At 48.5% G+C, this 15,169-nt stretch overlaps 2 protein-coding genes across 10 annotated transcripts in view; both read right to left on the bottom strand.

Moving 5' to 3' along the window:
* Nucleotides 1–7,319, bottom strand: part of ntng1a (netrin g1a) — a 78,256-nt gene extending 70,937 nt beyond the window's left edge. For all 9 annotated transcript variants that reach the window (XM_030099344.1, XM_030099336.1, XM_030099341.1 and 6 more), the window contains exon 1: nucleotides 7,040–7,319. In XM_030099344.1, coding sequence (XP_029955204.1) covers nucleotides 7,040–7,288 — 249 coding nt within the window. In that variant the 5' untranslated portion in view covers nucleotides 7,289–7,319. The remainder of the gene's footprint in view (nucleotides 1–7,039) is intronic.
* The window catches only part of LOC115394103 (zinc finger protein 45-like), a 1,173,573-nt gene that overhangs the window by 924,702 nt on the left and 233,702 nt on the right, over nucleotides 1–15,169 (bottom strand). The gene's annotated exons all lie outside the window — the stretch shown is intronic.

The raw sequence follows: 15,169 nt of genomic DNA, 5'->3' as shown, positions 1-15,169 counted from the left end.
GCAGGAGGGATTTAGAGCGCACAGAGCAAGGGAGAAGAAAAAAGAGGTGGGAAAGAATGTCACTGTGTCAAAAAAAAAAAAAAAAAAAAAAAGAATGCATGGGAGACAGGAGAGCAGAAAAAAGCCCAGAGTGACTGAAATCAGTGAGACAACGGGATGATTCTGGGTGATTCTGGGTTAAACCTGAGCGATGGGAGATCACTGCTTCCCTGACTCATGTTCAATACTAATTTTCTGCAAATTTATCATCTCAATATCTTGAAACCGAAGCTGAATGTGAGTGAAATATTATGTTTTTGCTCCCCAGGATGAAACGGAAGAACCTTCCTCTGCAGACGTTATTCTCAGAATATGTTTAGAGCCGCACTTTCACAGAGTTTCTCTTATAAACAGTGTATATACACACAAAAGAAATGGAGATTTGTGATTGTTCAGCTCCTCCCGGTTTTCCTCTCCACAGCATCGGGGCAAAGGAGGAAATGTTTTGCTCCAAACTTTATAACAAAAAAAAAAAAAAAAAAAGCAGCAGCCAACAGAAGCCCTGTGGGAGGCTGGAGTCAAGGGGGCCCCCTGTTATCTTGTTATGGCAGAGTAAACGGCGAGGGCAGCAGCGAGCGCCTTGATGGAGCCCAGATAGACGAGTCGGAGGCTCACACTGCAGCAACATCACAGAGCCGCACCTCGTGCTGTCTGCATACCAACTTCCCCTCAAACTTCGCGCTCGCCAACTTTCTTTTTCCCTCACCTGGAAGTAAACATCCCCTCCTGTCGGAGCGTTTCGAAATGCTCCTCACGCTTCACGGAAACCCGAGTGGGAGAGCGCTGCTGAGCGCACACTTCAAATTAAAGCTGTTGTGAAGATGTTCACATATATGTTGACAAAATCTCGGCTACAGTGCATTGATCAACTGTGGAAAACACTGGAAACAACGAGGCCTTCTTCAATGCTTCTGTTTCAGCAATACACAAAACCTTCACACCGGCCAACACAAGGTACTGTGCAACAGTAAAGTTAAAAAAAAAACCTGTTCTGAACCTAAAATTAAGTAATTTCATTCACATCTTTATTGCTATTGAGAGAAGAACACTTGAAAATAAAAGTCCGATGTTTGACCTTTAGCTCCCGGCGCGGCGGCGCCCGCACATAATATTTCTTATTATTTAGTAATCAGCCGATGAATAAACGAAGCCACGTGGTAATTTGTGAGGGATCGGTGTGGGAGAAGAGCAGTCAAGTGGCCTTTATCCTCCGGCTTGTTCTGAATGAATGTCTTCAAACTTCTTTGTGTACGACGACGCATCAGATAATCACATCGTATTAAAAAAGCATTCAGGCCCGCACAATGGCTGCTGATTGATTTTCTGCCCGCTGACGGGCGACTGCTACCGAGACCGCACCTTTAAGCTCACACACACGCGCCGAAGTGTGTTTCCTCGCTCTCGAGGACATCCGTGTGTGTTGTCCATGAAGTCGTGAATACACACACACACACACACACACACACACACTACTGCCTGCTACCTAAATCTCAGATTTGAGGGTTGATTAAGCTAATTAAATCACAGAAAAGATGCAGACGTCCCTGGAGACAGATTAGAACCATGTGTGGAGAATGCTGTTAAGTCTAAAACGCAGCCTGTTGGTGATTTATGCAGAAATAATAATTCCAGCTTTGTTTGGTTTCCAGATAGCGATCGCTGATCAAAGGAAGAAACACAAATCTGCAAATGATCCCTCTTTGGCTGGTTTTTGGCTGAGCTGGATCCTACGGCTCTGTCAGAAAATTCAATGGAACCTTTGGTTTGTGCTTAGTTTGGAGAGGATGGAAACACACACACACACACACACACATCGCGTTAACTTAATCCTCTGATGTTAAACTGTTCCACTGAATGAACGATTAGTTTTCACACTGTTCCAGCGTTTATTGAAAATGACCTTTTTTCATATATACCAACCAACACATCTGAAAAACCAGGCTTGGTTTGTTTTTTTTTTTTTTTTCACTTTTACAGAAAATAGAAGCTAAATCAGGGATAAACAAGTTGCGAAGACAGGATGTCACAGGCAGCGCCGCAGCTTCACGAGGGGAGGAAAAAAAAAAGAGAAAAGGATGAATTCTCTTCTCTCTCAGTCTCCTCCTGCTCTAACCCTTGCATTGAGTGAGTGTTGCGGTATGAAATGAGACATATTGCTGCTGACAGCGCACTCGTTTCTCCAGGAAATGTCAGCGTGGAGCCCGTTGAGAGGCAGCGCAGGGTGTAGGAGGAGGACAGGCGAGGTACGAGGGGGGGGGGGGGGTTAAAACGCTTTGTCTGCCTGAAACCCCTAATCAGGATCAGCTCAGAGAAAGGTCAGGTTTGTATACCACAATGAGAATCCATGGGAGCCCAGCAGCACCCCTGGCTGGAGTGGGGTGGGGGTGTGGGGATGTTGGGGGGGGTCACACTCGGATTGATCACGGCTGTATTTAGTGAAAGTTTTGCTCTCTTCCAAGTTATACGTATGGATGAAAACAAGGACAGGAAAACAGGACTGAGCAGAGTGATGCATGAAGAATACCTGTATGAAGTGTGTTAGACGATACGAACATCACAAAATACGGTTATGGTGCAAACGATAGCGCAGCGCAGTGAGGGAATACAAAGTGACGCGACAAAGTCTCTGCAGGCTTCGAGCGTTTCGGACTTTTCAAAAGAGCAGAATGGGCAAAAAGATTTGGAAAAGTTTCAAATGTTTTGCTCCACGCATCAGCCTTCTTTAAAGTGTAGGGATGTAAAGCCAAAAGCCATCAGAAAAAGTATTTACAAAAGCACTAATGCATGAAAAATTGACTATTTACTGTCATTTCAATCAATCTGGTAAAAGATGAACCCTCAGAGCTGAAGCTAAATCAACCAATGAAACACACACCTGCCCACAAAATCAGTGTTTAAATTGAGTATATAACCAGAAGAATAGATATAGCTGCATATGTCCCTAAAACGTTTGGATATTTCCTGATGAGACACTTCTCCACTCCAGATTTCACTAAATGAGCAGAGAAGCTTCAACACCACACACACACTCTGTGTCGCACCGCACGAATAAAGCACAGCTTTCAGAGAAGCTCGCGCTATGTTTGTGAATGTTGACTGATAAACAAGCAGTTTCACGGGCAAAACACAGGGCTGGAATTATTATCTAACACTTATGAAAAGGTGATAATGTTGAGCCTCCAGCAGCTTCTTCACAGCTCTGCTGAACTCCGTTCTTCAGCCGGCAGACGCACCAATCACACGCGAAACCACGCAAACTCAAGCGATACACACCAAGCAATGTGCTTTCCTGCAAGAGCAGAGTGACCGATCACACAGTTTCACCGTACGATCCAGCATGGCTGCTTCTACAGGCTCATCCAGACACAGGTTTTAAGTATTTCATGTAATTAGGAGGCTCCCTGAGCATTAAAGTCTCCTCATTGAGACTGAAATGGGAAGAAGCCACGGGCTGCATCGCCTCCTCACGACTCCCCCCGTCTCCCCCCGTCTCCTCATTTTAGACGTGATTGGCTATGAAATGCACCAGCCTGCCGGGACTCAGGTTTCAGCCCTCATCAGCACTTCCTGGTTGCAAATTGATGGCACAGATAGAGACACAGGGAACCTGCGGGCATAAATATGTCCGACCACGTGCGGACGGCAGGGCTCTCGACAGCAATCCACATTATAGATGTAAACGTAGAGAGGAGATTCCTTCATGCTTAATGCCGTGTGCATCAAACAGGCTGGTTGACAAGTTATTTTTCAATAAAAATAAGCTTATGTGGAATAAAAGCACCTTAATATTGTGTGATCTTGAAGTGGCCCCCCCAGCCTGAGCTGGGTGAGGCCGTGAGAGCCGTCTGGGCTCTGAGAGGCCGGCCTGAGTCTAACTGGAGGCGACGCTGAGAACTTATATGATGGCAGATTCATGTGCCGGAGTTCAGTGAATGCCAGCTTATTGCTATTGAAAAGGTCACTGGGCTAGGAGGAGAATATAAAAGTCTTCACCGGAGAGAGTGGTGTGTGTGTGTGTGTGTGTGTGTGTGTGTGTGAGTGTGTTTGTTTGTGTGTGTGAGTGTCCTGAGTGTCGCTGTCTTCCTTTATCTGTGACCCTGGGATGAAGGCCGCAACCTGAGATAACCACGCTCATATGAGTGCCACACCCCGGAGCTGCTGCCCCCCCCCCCTCCTCCTCCTCCTCCTCCTCCTCCTCCTCCTCCTCTTCCTCCCCCTCCTCCTCCTCCTCCTCCCCCTCCTCCTCCTCCTCCTCCTCCTCCTGTCAGGCTCTAGTGTCTGTTACCTTCAGCTCTCCGGGAAGCAGACACAGGGCTTTAAAACACAGCCGCCTCTCCACGCCTCCACAGAATCAATTACCAGAGAGATGAAATCCTCCGATATCGCGGCCTAATGATGATTGCCCCGAATCTGGAACGATCCGACTCCCGATACCGGCCCCTATTGGCATGGCGGCAGCTTATTGGCAGCCCGAGTGGCTGAAATATCAACGGTAATTGTTCCGATGTTGATCGGAGCCGCGTTCCCGCCCGGGGTAAACACGAGCGGAGGACTGGAGTGTGCGGCGAGCGGCAGAGGTCATATTTCACGGCGTGATCTCGGTCCGACTGGAGACTCCCGCTAATTGAATAAGCGATCAGCGGACCGTTGAAAGGCTGGCAGTGATAATCATGAGCCGAGCGTCAGACCGCAGATCCTCCAGCTCCTTCACAGCGCGGCCGCTAGAACAGCATACACGGCCCGCCTCGGGGTCGGAGGTCACGCAGTCACCTCCAGCCAAAGTTGGGGGGGGGGGCGACCATGCTTTGACAATGACCTCCCGAGACGCGGCGTCCCGCACACTCCGGCTGGCTTCGCCTTCAACCAACCTTGAAGTGGGCCGATCGCGGGAGTCAGCGTTTTTTTTTTTTTACCGGAGTGCCTGAGAGATGTCGGGCTGAATAATGTGTCCTATGAATAAAACACATTAGCTACAAAACATGTTGAATTATTCACATTTCAGAGCTCCTGTCCCCTCCCCGACGCCGCGGATATTAGTTCTTCAGTCGCCCGGTCCTCCGAGCCCGGCTCCGGCGTGTTCGCTCTTGATCGTTCTCTGGCTGTCTCTGTCATCTGTGTTTTGCTAATCCCTCTCTGTTCCTCCGTCTCGCCTCTCAGCTGACTCTCTGCTGATGGCGACCGTCTATTTATACTCCTCAAACTTACTACTTTTTCCTGGAACATCTCGGTATTTATCTAAAGAGCTCTTGAAGCCGGCGAGGAGTGCATTTTTCTTCTGAGGGAATCTTTGATGACTCGGGAACGCGCGGCGGCCCAGAATGGATTCATCATTTAGCGTTAATCTGAGGCGACCAGCTGCGAGTTTCAAAGGGAAAGGCATCCGAAATAAGGAGGAGGGCGCTTTGCTAATTAAATACTTGACCTAATATGCATCTTTTTGCTCATTTTATTTTCAGCTCCATCAGGAATTTGTGATTTCCGTGATTGAGGCGTAATCTGCGGAATCAACGGAATCACAGCAACTTAAAAGGCCAAACCAATCAACTAATTAATGTGCTTTTTTTATCATTCAGCTTGAAGACAAAAAAAAAAAAAAGAAAAATCTTCAAAATACCACATTCAAAAAGCTGTTTTGATTTCCATCTGAAGCAGGTTTGACCTTGTAAAACGATTCTTCTGTCTGAAATGTAACAGCAGTGTGTGAAATGGACGATCTTGATCCTGGCGTTCCTGCCGATTCCCTCATGTTCTTTGTTGTAGTGGGTTTTTTTTTTTTTTTTGGTATTTTTTAGCGCAGTTGTCTTGTCATGTTTCTCAGACGTTCACGTCACCTCGCCTCTGCCTCTTCCTGCTCGGCGTGTCTGAAGTCTCGCTTTGATCTCGCTCGAGTTCATTCAACCCTGTAAACCCCGCCCACTTTTCCCACACCTGTATCTTAAGCGCGTCCCAGGAGAAGGTGTCAGCTGATGGAGGATGAGGATGCGGTCTGTGGGACTGAATGAACTGCTGTTCAGGTCTCGCTGCAGCGTCCGCTGCTTTCTGCAGCTGCAGGCGGGAGCAGCCGCCGCGCTGGGAGGTGGAGCCCCACCAGACTGCAGCTACATGGAAGACTGTGACGCTGAAACCTTTTCCCCGATGTAGGACCACCGACAAAAGAAATCCTCAGCTTTCTCTACATGCTTCACAGTGAATGTCTGCATCCTTCATTGTAAATCTGAGCTGTTCTGCACAGTTCCAGCTAATTGTTGGGAAAAGGAAGTTATTACTCCTGTAAGAAGCATTGGTTGTACTAGTAGAGGCCTTCCCTACTCTTAGTATCAGAAAAAAAAACAGCTGGATTTGGAATAAAAGATACTTTCAGGATGAGAAATGACACTACAGCTAAACAAGAGATGCTGGCATTAATTACCGTAACGCATTACTAACGAACAGAAGCAGCGGCGAACCCTCCCACTGTGGGTAGAGGTGCTGCTCAGTGCAGAAATACATAAAAAAACAGTTTGCATTTGCACCTAAAATAGTGCTCCACTTGAGTTCTCAAACACAGCGGTGTATTTTTAGCCCACCTGTGCACTTTTTCACCCTGAGACTGTTTGAATTTTTAGGCCACTCGCTCCTCCTGCAACGCTGAAAGACGAACACTGGCACACCGGCAAAGCCGTGCCGGGACGTCTCTTCACTTTGAATCCTGAGGAAGCTGCGTGAGCATGAGGATAATGTGTGTGTGTGTGTGTGTGTGTGTGTGTGTGTGTTTTCTGTGGCATCGACAGCACATCAGACGGTGTTTGCAGTGCGCGGCGCCGAGCGGCTCCCTAAACAGCAGAACGTGACGTCAGCGGGCACAGACCTCGCCTCCTCTCGCCAGGGCAGCATATCTGAGTCACAAAGGCTTCTTCAACGTCTGTCAAGGCCACCAGGTCGGAACAAGCATCACGCACAAGAATAGATCCAGAACTCGTTGAAGTTCACAGCCGTTTTGTTTTTAGCGGAGATAACTCACCAGGGCGCAGTACGTCTCCGGAGGGTCTCCACACGTGATGTTGGGCGGATCCAGCGTGACCTTCAGGTACTGGGTCATGTCCGCCGCCTCGGGCTGGCAGGCCATGTAGTCCCAGGTCAGGCCCTCGTCGGAGTACACCTGGGACTTGCAGACGTCGTAGTGGCCCCACGCCGCCGGGTAGTTGGCGTTGGCCGCCTGGCACACGGCCGTCCACATCGCCTGCAGCGTCAAGGCCAACGGGAAACGCATGGTTGGGCCTCTCTCTCTCTCTCTCGCTCTCTCTGGGCTCCTTCAGAAGGGGGGGCGGTCGCTCTTTGACTTCCGTCTCACTCAGCCGGAGCGTGGAGACATGCCAGACTCCCTCCAGGTCCGCGCTTCCGAGACTTTATTCACGTTTCTCACGCCGATCGGGGACGGCGAGCTCGCCGGCCCATCGAGGAGATAAGAGGGGAGGAGGGGAGGGAGGGAGGAGGAGGAGGAGGAGGAGGAGGGGAGGAGGGGGAGGCGAGGAAGAGATAGCCCTCTGACACGCTGATAGGAGGATGAGTGACGGGTCTCCTCAGCTCGCCCGGCTGTCAATCATGGTCCTGGTCCGGCGTGACGGTCTGGCTCTGCAGAGAAACAGAAGAAGAGGCGAGGAGGTGAATAGATCTCCCCGAGGGGGAGAACATCTGACAGCGAGAGAACATTAGCCGGGGCCGCCGCGCGGGCAAAAGGTGGACGTGTGAATAGAGAGTCGGAAGGGTGCGAGGACGGGGCGCCATGTTGGTGTTTGTTGTCCATCAAAACACAGAAAATCATTAAGTGAGGACATGAGGGTGAACCGGATCCCTCTGCTTTCACACCAAACCCTCACAGCGCCGAGCGGCTCGCAGCTCTCCCCACCCCCACACCGCCCTGACACTCTCCTCACACCTCACACACATCACACACCCCACACGGTATGGCCGCCGCCGCCGCCGCCGACTGCCAAGAACACCAAGAAATACGACATTTCAGACAGTAGAACGTCTTCAGCGTCTGAATGCAAAACAGAACAATGTCTTTGTTCCTCTATGGAAACACGATGAAAAAGAAAAGGCAGGAACAAAGCTGGAATGTGAGGATGCAGTTTGAGGGTTTTTCAGTTTGGATCTCAAAGACAAACATATTGTTGACGTAGGTTTACGCTTTTATTAGCTACAGAGGACGTTTTTCCCTTTGTCCTGCGCGATGAGAGCCGAGAGACGCCACGGGCGCCACGAAGTTTGAAGAAGGATAAAAATAGTTCTGCCTCAAGTCGCTCCAAACTCAGAGCCGCCAGACTCAGGAGGCCGTGGGCAGGAAGTGACCACGACAGGTCTCCAGTACATCACAGGATGAACAGCCTCACACTGCAGCGTTTCTGAAAGTCTGGACATTTCCAGACGTCAAGAAAACCAGACAATGTCTCACTTTTAATGATAAAACCTGAGTTTTTATTTTACTGCTCATTTTATTGATGTTTCTGAACGTGACTTTTGATCAGGACCTAAAACTCCTCCTACAGGATCAGTTCGGTTTAAACAGTTTTCACGTTGTTTATAGAACGAAGTAGAACAATATACTCACCCAGAAGGGTTTTCTGATCTGATAAGTGGTTCGGGAGAAATTTAGATCCAAAGTCGAGCTGCAGACATCCGTATGCTGTCAGCCAATGGGGCATGTGTGGCGCCCGGCTCTCAAAACGGCTTTAATCGTCCAAAAACTCATTAGTTTCACCAATATGTCCTCATGGTCCGCTCACGCCTCTCCTCCACCACAGCCCAGTGTCGCAGAATACATGCTGTTGCGGTTTTACAGATCTCTGAAGTGAATACGGTGATTTGAAGAAGAAGAAGATCTCTGAACTGCAAACATGTTCTTCTTCTTCTTTGGAGCGGGTGCGACACCGGGCTGTCGTGGAGGAGTGGCGTGAGCGGACCATGAGGAAATACTGGTGAAACTAATGAGTTTTTGGACAATTAAAGCCGTTTTGAGAGCCGGCGCCACACATGCCCCATTGGCTAACAGCATACGGATGTCTGCAGCTCGACTTTGGATCTAAATTTCTCCCGAACCACTTATCAGATCAGAAAACCCTTCTGGGTGAGTATATCGTTCTATATACAATGTGAAAACTGTTTAAACCGAACTAATCCTTTAAATTCAGCTGCCTTCAGCCTGCTTGGGCCCGGATGTCTCAGCGGTGAGCAGCAGGAGGCAAATGGGCCAAGGCCACAGCCACGGGCATGTGAAGGTTTTTCCACCTTCACGAAGCAGTCTGGGTGGGAGTGATTGATGGAGACAATAAGAAAGAACCTGTGCACTTTTCTGTGCTGCTCAGACCAAGAATTCATCCTATTTTTCTGATCCAAAATGACCAATTAATTTTACTCACATATCAACAAATTCCCATTAGATTAGAAGAGATTACACAATGATTAAAAGTTACTGGGTAAGACAACACAAGCTGGAGGTGGAGAAAAGAAGCGGCGGAACACAGACTGTGACGAAAATAAAGTGATGCAGTGTGTGTAATATTAGAGTGTGAGAAAGACAGTAAGTGAAGAATAATGCTCCTTATATGTGACTTGCATTCAGAGGTAATAGCCAACGTGAACACTGAAGACGTGTTAAAACGTCAACTTCCAGGTGATTCTCCCGGCAGACGTGAAGCTGTGAAGGGACTCTGCTCCGGTAGTGACAGCGTCAAGACGTATTCAGGACAATTCTCACATGCATGTGGAGAGAAAACGGCTTTAAAAAAAAAATGCTATTTATATTTGCCTTTCTGGAAGTAAATGAGCTGCTTCTGATTCCCACACTTTGCCATTTCAATCTGATTTGATGGAAATCAGAATTTTAAGGAACACCCAAGGTCAGAGATAGAAGCGTCCGCAGCATACAGACACACTCTGCAGAGTGGAAAACATTCAGTAGAGCCGCAGAGACAAAACTGTGGAGGAAGAAGAACTCTGTACTCCGACACTTCACAAGACAAGATGAAAATATTCTCTACAATTACAAGCAAAGGGGGAAAAAAAAATATCTTGCAAATTGCATTTATGGCATATGTCTTCTTAGAATTAAGAAAAAAGAAGGAGAATTTTACAGCAGTCGTTCCAGTGGGAAAGAAAAATCTATCACATGAATCAAAATGAGCATTTTCCACGGTTTTTTTTTATTGGAAAGCGGGATTAAATTTTGCAGAAGATGAGCCAGAAAGATGATGTAAAATCAGTGCAAAAAAGAAATACAAGAGCTCGTATTGCAAGTTAGAGGACAGAGGAAGGAGGACGAGGTTAAGGAATGGAGGGGGGAAAAAAAAAATGAAGCACCTTAAATGTAAAATGTAAAAATGTCAATGGGGGAGATGTCAGCAGGTGAGGAAGCAGCCAATTATCCGGGGGAACTCTTGGCTCCGAGCCCCCTGTTCCCATTAAGAGACATAATATTACCGTGTTAAGAAGGAGACTAAAGGGATGGCTGGAGCGTGCGCGCGTGTGTGTGCGTGCGTGTGCGTGCCGCACGTGCAACCCCTGAATAAAGAGCGGTTCAAGTCACGAATAATGAGACAACAAGCCCCGGCGAGGGCCTCGATAACAAGCAATAGAGATCACAAAAGCCGGGTCATTATGAGTCCGGCGCGCCGGACACGGCAGCCCCTTCCTCTCATTACTCCGAGCCCATAACCCTCCGCCGCCCCGGGGAGGCCCGGCGCCGCCGAAGAAAAGCACAGCAGATGGGAGAAGTGTGGACATGCATTTAAAGTGAGAGGGGGGGGGGAAAAAGGTTTATTTTAGGGCAAGAAGCTTCCTTCAACCATCGATCAAGGTCTGAAGACATCAGAGGAGATGCTGAGACGCTTCCACATGCAGGAATATATATATCTATACTGCAGGGGAGACGCAGAGCGGTAAACACCTGAGTCGCAGCAGGAGGCGGCTGGGTGTGAACCACAGCCACTGCCGGGAAAAGCTTTGATTCAAAACTTTAGAAAGTACTTTTCCTTCATGTCATTAGGAGAACTTTGGATGTCTGTATAGAAAAACGCTCTGAGGGATGGACATGGACATGTTTCCCCTTCTGAGAGTCCAGGGAAGACTTTATGATCACGGACACATTCAGCTGGAAACCAGGTTCTGCAAGGATCTGAAACGAACTCATCGAAACCAGGAAGAGAGCAGTTCTTGACACACTGCTTCACATTTTCACTCACACACAGTTTGGTTGAATCCTGGGTTTGTGTTGAAGTGACACGTGGAAAAATGTGGATTGTGATCAATGAAGATGCAGAGAGCGGAAGCAGAAAAAAAAAAAGAAAAATGTAGCTTTTAGAGTAGAACTGTTAATCATGTGTCAACTGTCAGTGAAACAGGCCAAATTCGTAAAGTAAGCTGCAGACCACATCAGTTATGGAATATATTTTAAATTATAAGCATCTAAAGAGCTTTCCATCACATACAGATCTTCACAGTGAGCTTGTTTATCATAAAGATCCTATACCTGAGAGGAATCCCCGGATCTGACATGTTCATGAGCACTTCACCAGTGAAATCATTTAAAAACCCGAAACGTTTACTCTCGTTTTGGGATTTCTCTGTGGACATGTGTGACAGAAGACTGATGAATCAGCTGTGTTTTGACTTCTTTTATTTAATTTCATATGAAGTTTTTTTCCCCTCCTCGCTGCAGATTTGGCTGTTATATCATGTTATCATCACTCAATTGAATCTGGCAATCAGCCAAAACAAATACAACCCAGCATTTCCTCCACGCTTCTCTCTTTTCCAGCAATATGATCAGAACAAAGCTGAGACGAAGGATTTCCAGCTCCATGTGCAGAAACAGGAAGAGAAACACTCCGCCTGTCCTAATAGCTGTGCAGAGTGTGTTTGATAAAGTTAAAACTGCAGTTTTGAGGTACCAACAGGGGAAATAAACGCTGCTTCAGCTTCTTTGAGAGGTATTTACAGAAGTATTAAAAATCCGGTGAAGAGTTAGTGTCTCACGCTGAGCTAAACTCTGCTTCGGGGGCCTTTCCTCCCCCGGAAGAAAACATCCCTCTAATAAATTCAAGCAAAGATTATTGACATCTTCCAGTGAAATAAACGAAGCAGGTGTTTGGAGCAGTGTGTGTGTGTGTGTGTGTGTGTGTGTGTGTGTGTGTGTGTGTGTGAGGTGGACTGCAGGTATGAACCCAGCACTGCTGCTGCAGCCTGCCGGCTTTTTTATATTTAAAGCCATGAATGTTTCACAAGGCCTGGCGGAAGTGGGACGGGGACGCCTGTTTGATGCCACCTGACCGGGCGGCGGCGGCGGCGCGGGGACGGCCCCGGTGTCGGCCTGCGTTTGGTTCCCGGGGCCACCGGAGTGTGTGAAGCTCCTCCACGTCGTCCACGTGTCCTCAAAACGCTCTTAGAGGAGCCTCCTGTAAATCATGCATGTTATCAGATCCGCTAATGAAGACACTCTTCAGTCTGACGACTGAAGCGCCTCACGCCGATGAAATCTGAAGCTTTTTTTTACCGATCTTGTTCTGAAACACTCGCTTTTTTGTCCGTCCTACATCTATACGACCAAAATAAACCCGGTCCAGAGAGGGTTAAACAGAAACACACTGACACGGTTTGTTTTTCCCTCCTCTGTCTTTGCACCTCGCTCGCCCATCCTTCCAGTTCTTGCCTCTATTGATTGTTGTATTTTTGTTGACCACTGGTTTTGTGTGGACTCAGCGTTTCTCTCCTGCTGCTCCTGGCTAAGAGGTGCCAATAATATCAACTGCTCCAAACTGTATTTTTAGTGGTTTTTGTGCGTTGAACAAGACAACTTGGAGAGAGAGAAAGAGAGAGAGAGAGAAATAAAAAAAAACTGCATTTCTTCTTCCTGACACACAGAAAGGGTAATATTTCCAAAATAACATGGTTCCTTCCAGTGAGTCGAGCTTCATTTTTATTTTTAATGATGATTAAATTGTTCTAAAGTGTTTTTAATAAATACTAATTCTAAAAAAAAAAAATGTGGCCATGAGCGAGTGAGGTGGGACAATCGTGAGGTTACCGTTCATACCTGGGATATTTTCCCTCCTTTCATTTTTAATTTCACACATTTTATGCACTTTCAAGGGCGATTTCTGACCCTGCCGCTGTCCTCTCTCTGCCTACTTTCATCTTCTCTGACTCCACCTGTTTCATATTCCCAGCAGTGCCTCGCCAAAAGAGAAACAAGGATGCAACAGAGCGAAGGGGGAGAGAGACAGGAGGGCAGACAGCGAGAAACAGATGAAAGATAGATAAAGATAGAAGCTGGCCCAGCTTCAGAAAGAGAAAAAGAGCTCCACTCGCCACATTCCTCGGCCTGCCTTTCCAGAATCCCTAATCTCCCCTGTTAACAGCCTGCCGATAGGACCGCTGTCCTCATGAATAAACATCCGGCGCGCGGAGCACGGCCCGGCGAACATGACAACCAACGGCGAGCACGCCCAATCCATCACTCGGCCCTCTCTTCCGCTTCTCAAAATGTCGCCGCTTCAGTCGGCGGGCTTTATGATCTTTCAATAATGACGGCAGGTAGGGAAGGGCGGAGCGCTGACAGCTGGTTAAGTGGCCGTGCGCTGCGGATGGGTGGGCCGACGCAGTAAAACCCGGCCCGGGCTAGGCTGCGAGGCAGATCCAGAGGAGGGAGGATGAAAAAAACAACAGAGAAGCTTGTAGCGAGGCTTGTTTTCCACCTCTCACATGATAAATACCAGCCTGTGAAACCTGCAATAAAACCCAGGGAAGCTTCTTCATCCTCACTTTCATTAATTTAGGATTTGAGTTGCTGAAGTTCGGGAGGCTTTTCCACCCGTGCGAAATAAATAAGTGTGAGATAAATAATTTATCTGGAAACTGAATGGTGCTACATCCCAAAAGAGACAGGCCTGGAGTCCCATGGTGCTTTCATTCAATCAGCTGGGAGCTCACAGCGTCGGCGCAGGTAGACCACAGCTAGCGCTAGCATGAACGTCACGTCACGTCGCTTCAGGTTCCAGGTGAGACCGGCTGAGTGGCGAGGTCGATTCGAGTGTGTGTGAGACTGTCTACAGCCAGTCTCCACCAGCCTTGAAGTGGATGAAGAGGTAGAGACGATGGATGGATGGACGGATGGATGGATGGATGGATGGATGGATGGATGGATGGATGGATGGATGGATGGATGGATGGATGGATGGATGGATGGACAGATGGATGGACCTCTTGTCTCCAGCTCCTCCTGAAGGCGGCTCAACATGAAGGCAGCGGCGTCTCAGACCTCTGAAGGGAGGCCGGTTCCTCACCGCCTCGCTTGCCTGGGTTCGCTCTGTCTCTCTCTCTCTCACTCTCTCCACTCCCCCCCCCCCCTCCCCCCACGCCCCCCTCCCCCCCGCGGTGCTGCTTGGCTGAAGCCGCTGCCTCGTGCACTCTGTGTGAGCGCGAGCGGCTCTCCTGACAGGGTGACTGTGGCGGCGCCGCCCCGAGTCCAGCTGAACGCCCCCGGGCCTCAGTTACTCCAGCAGCACATATGCAGCAGTGAGACAACATCACGCCTCTGACTACCCCCCCCCCTCCTCCCTCCCTCCCTCACACTGCCTCAACTCGCCACCAAGCATGCTTCTCCTGGCGACACAGGAACACCCGATGCATTATTGAAGACACTTTTCCTAAAAGGCTGCGAGCGCATTATTCTGCAGCCGCAGTGACATGTCTGAACGCTGGAAATGTCCACTTTAGCTCTGAAGAACGAGCTCAGCCCAGGTACAGCTCTCTCCCAGGCCGACCGCGCTGTGGAGCCATCACATGCTTTAAAGTGACAGCTGCTGTAGACACACACACGCACACACACACACACACACAGGATGACTCATAGTAACGTACTATCCCTTCATGAGTGGAGTCAGAATTTGAAACTCGTAAAATTAGCTTCTAATTAGGCCTGTGAGTTAAAAACTCCAATCCACTCCAGATCCAAGCGGAGTTAATCCTGAACGCGAGCAGCTGTGATCTGCTCCACTTCTGCGGTTGCGTTCTTCACATCAGGCCCTGGGCACAAGAGCAATCGTGTTTTATTCTGATTAAAAGCGTGTCCTTAAAAGAATTATTCCAAGATATT

This window comes from Salarias fasciatus, chromosome 9 (assembly GCF_902148845.1).
Source record: "Salarias fasciatus chromosome 9, fSalaFa1.1, whole genome shotgun sequence".
In the NCBI taxonomy this organism is placed as follows: domain Eukaryota; kingdom Metazoa; phylum Chordata; class Actinopteri; order Blenniiformes; family Blenniidae; genus Salarias; species Salarias fasciatus.
The sequence above is the reverse complement of the archived record's forward strand: the minus strand, read 5'-3'. Positions and strand labels throughout refer to the sequence as shown.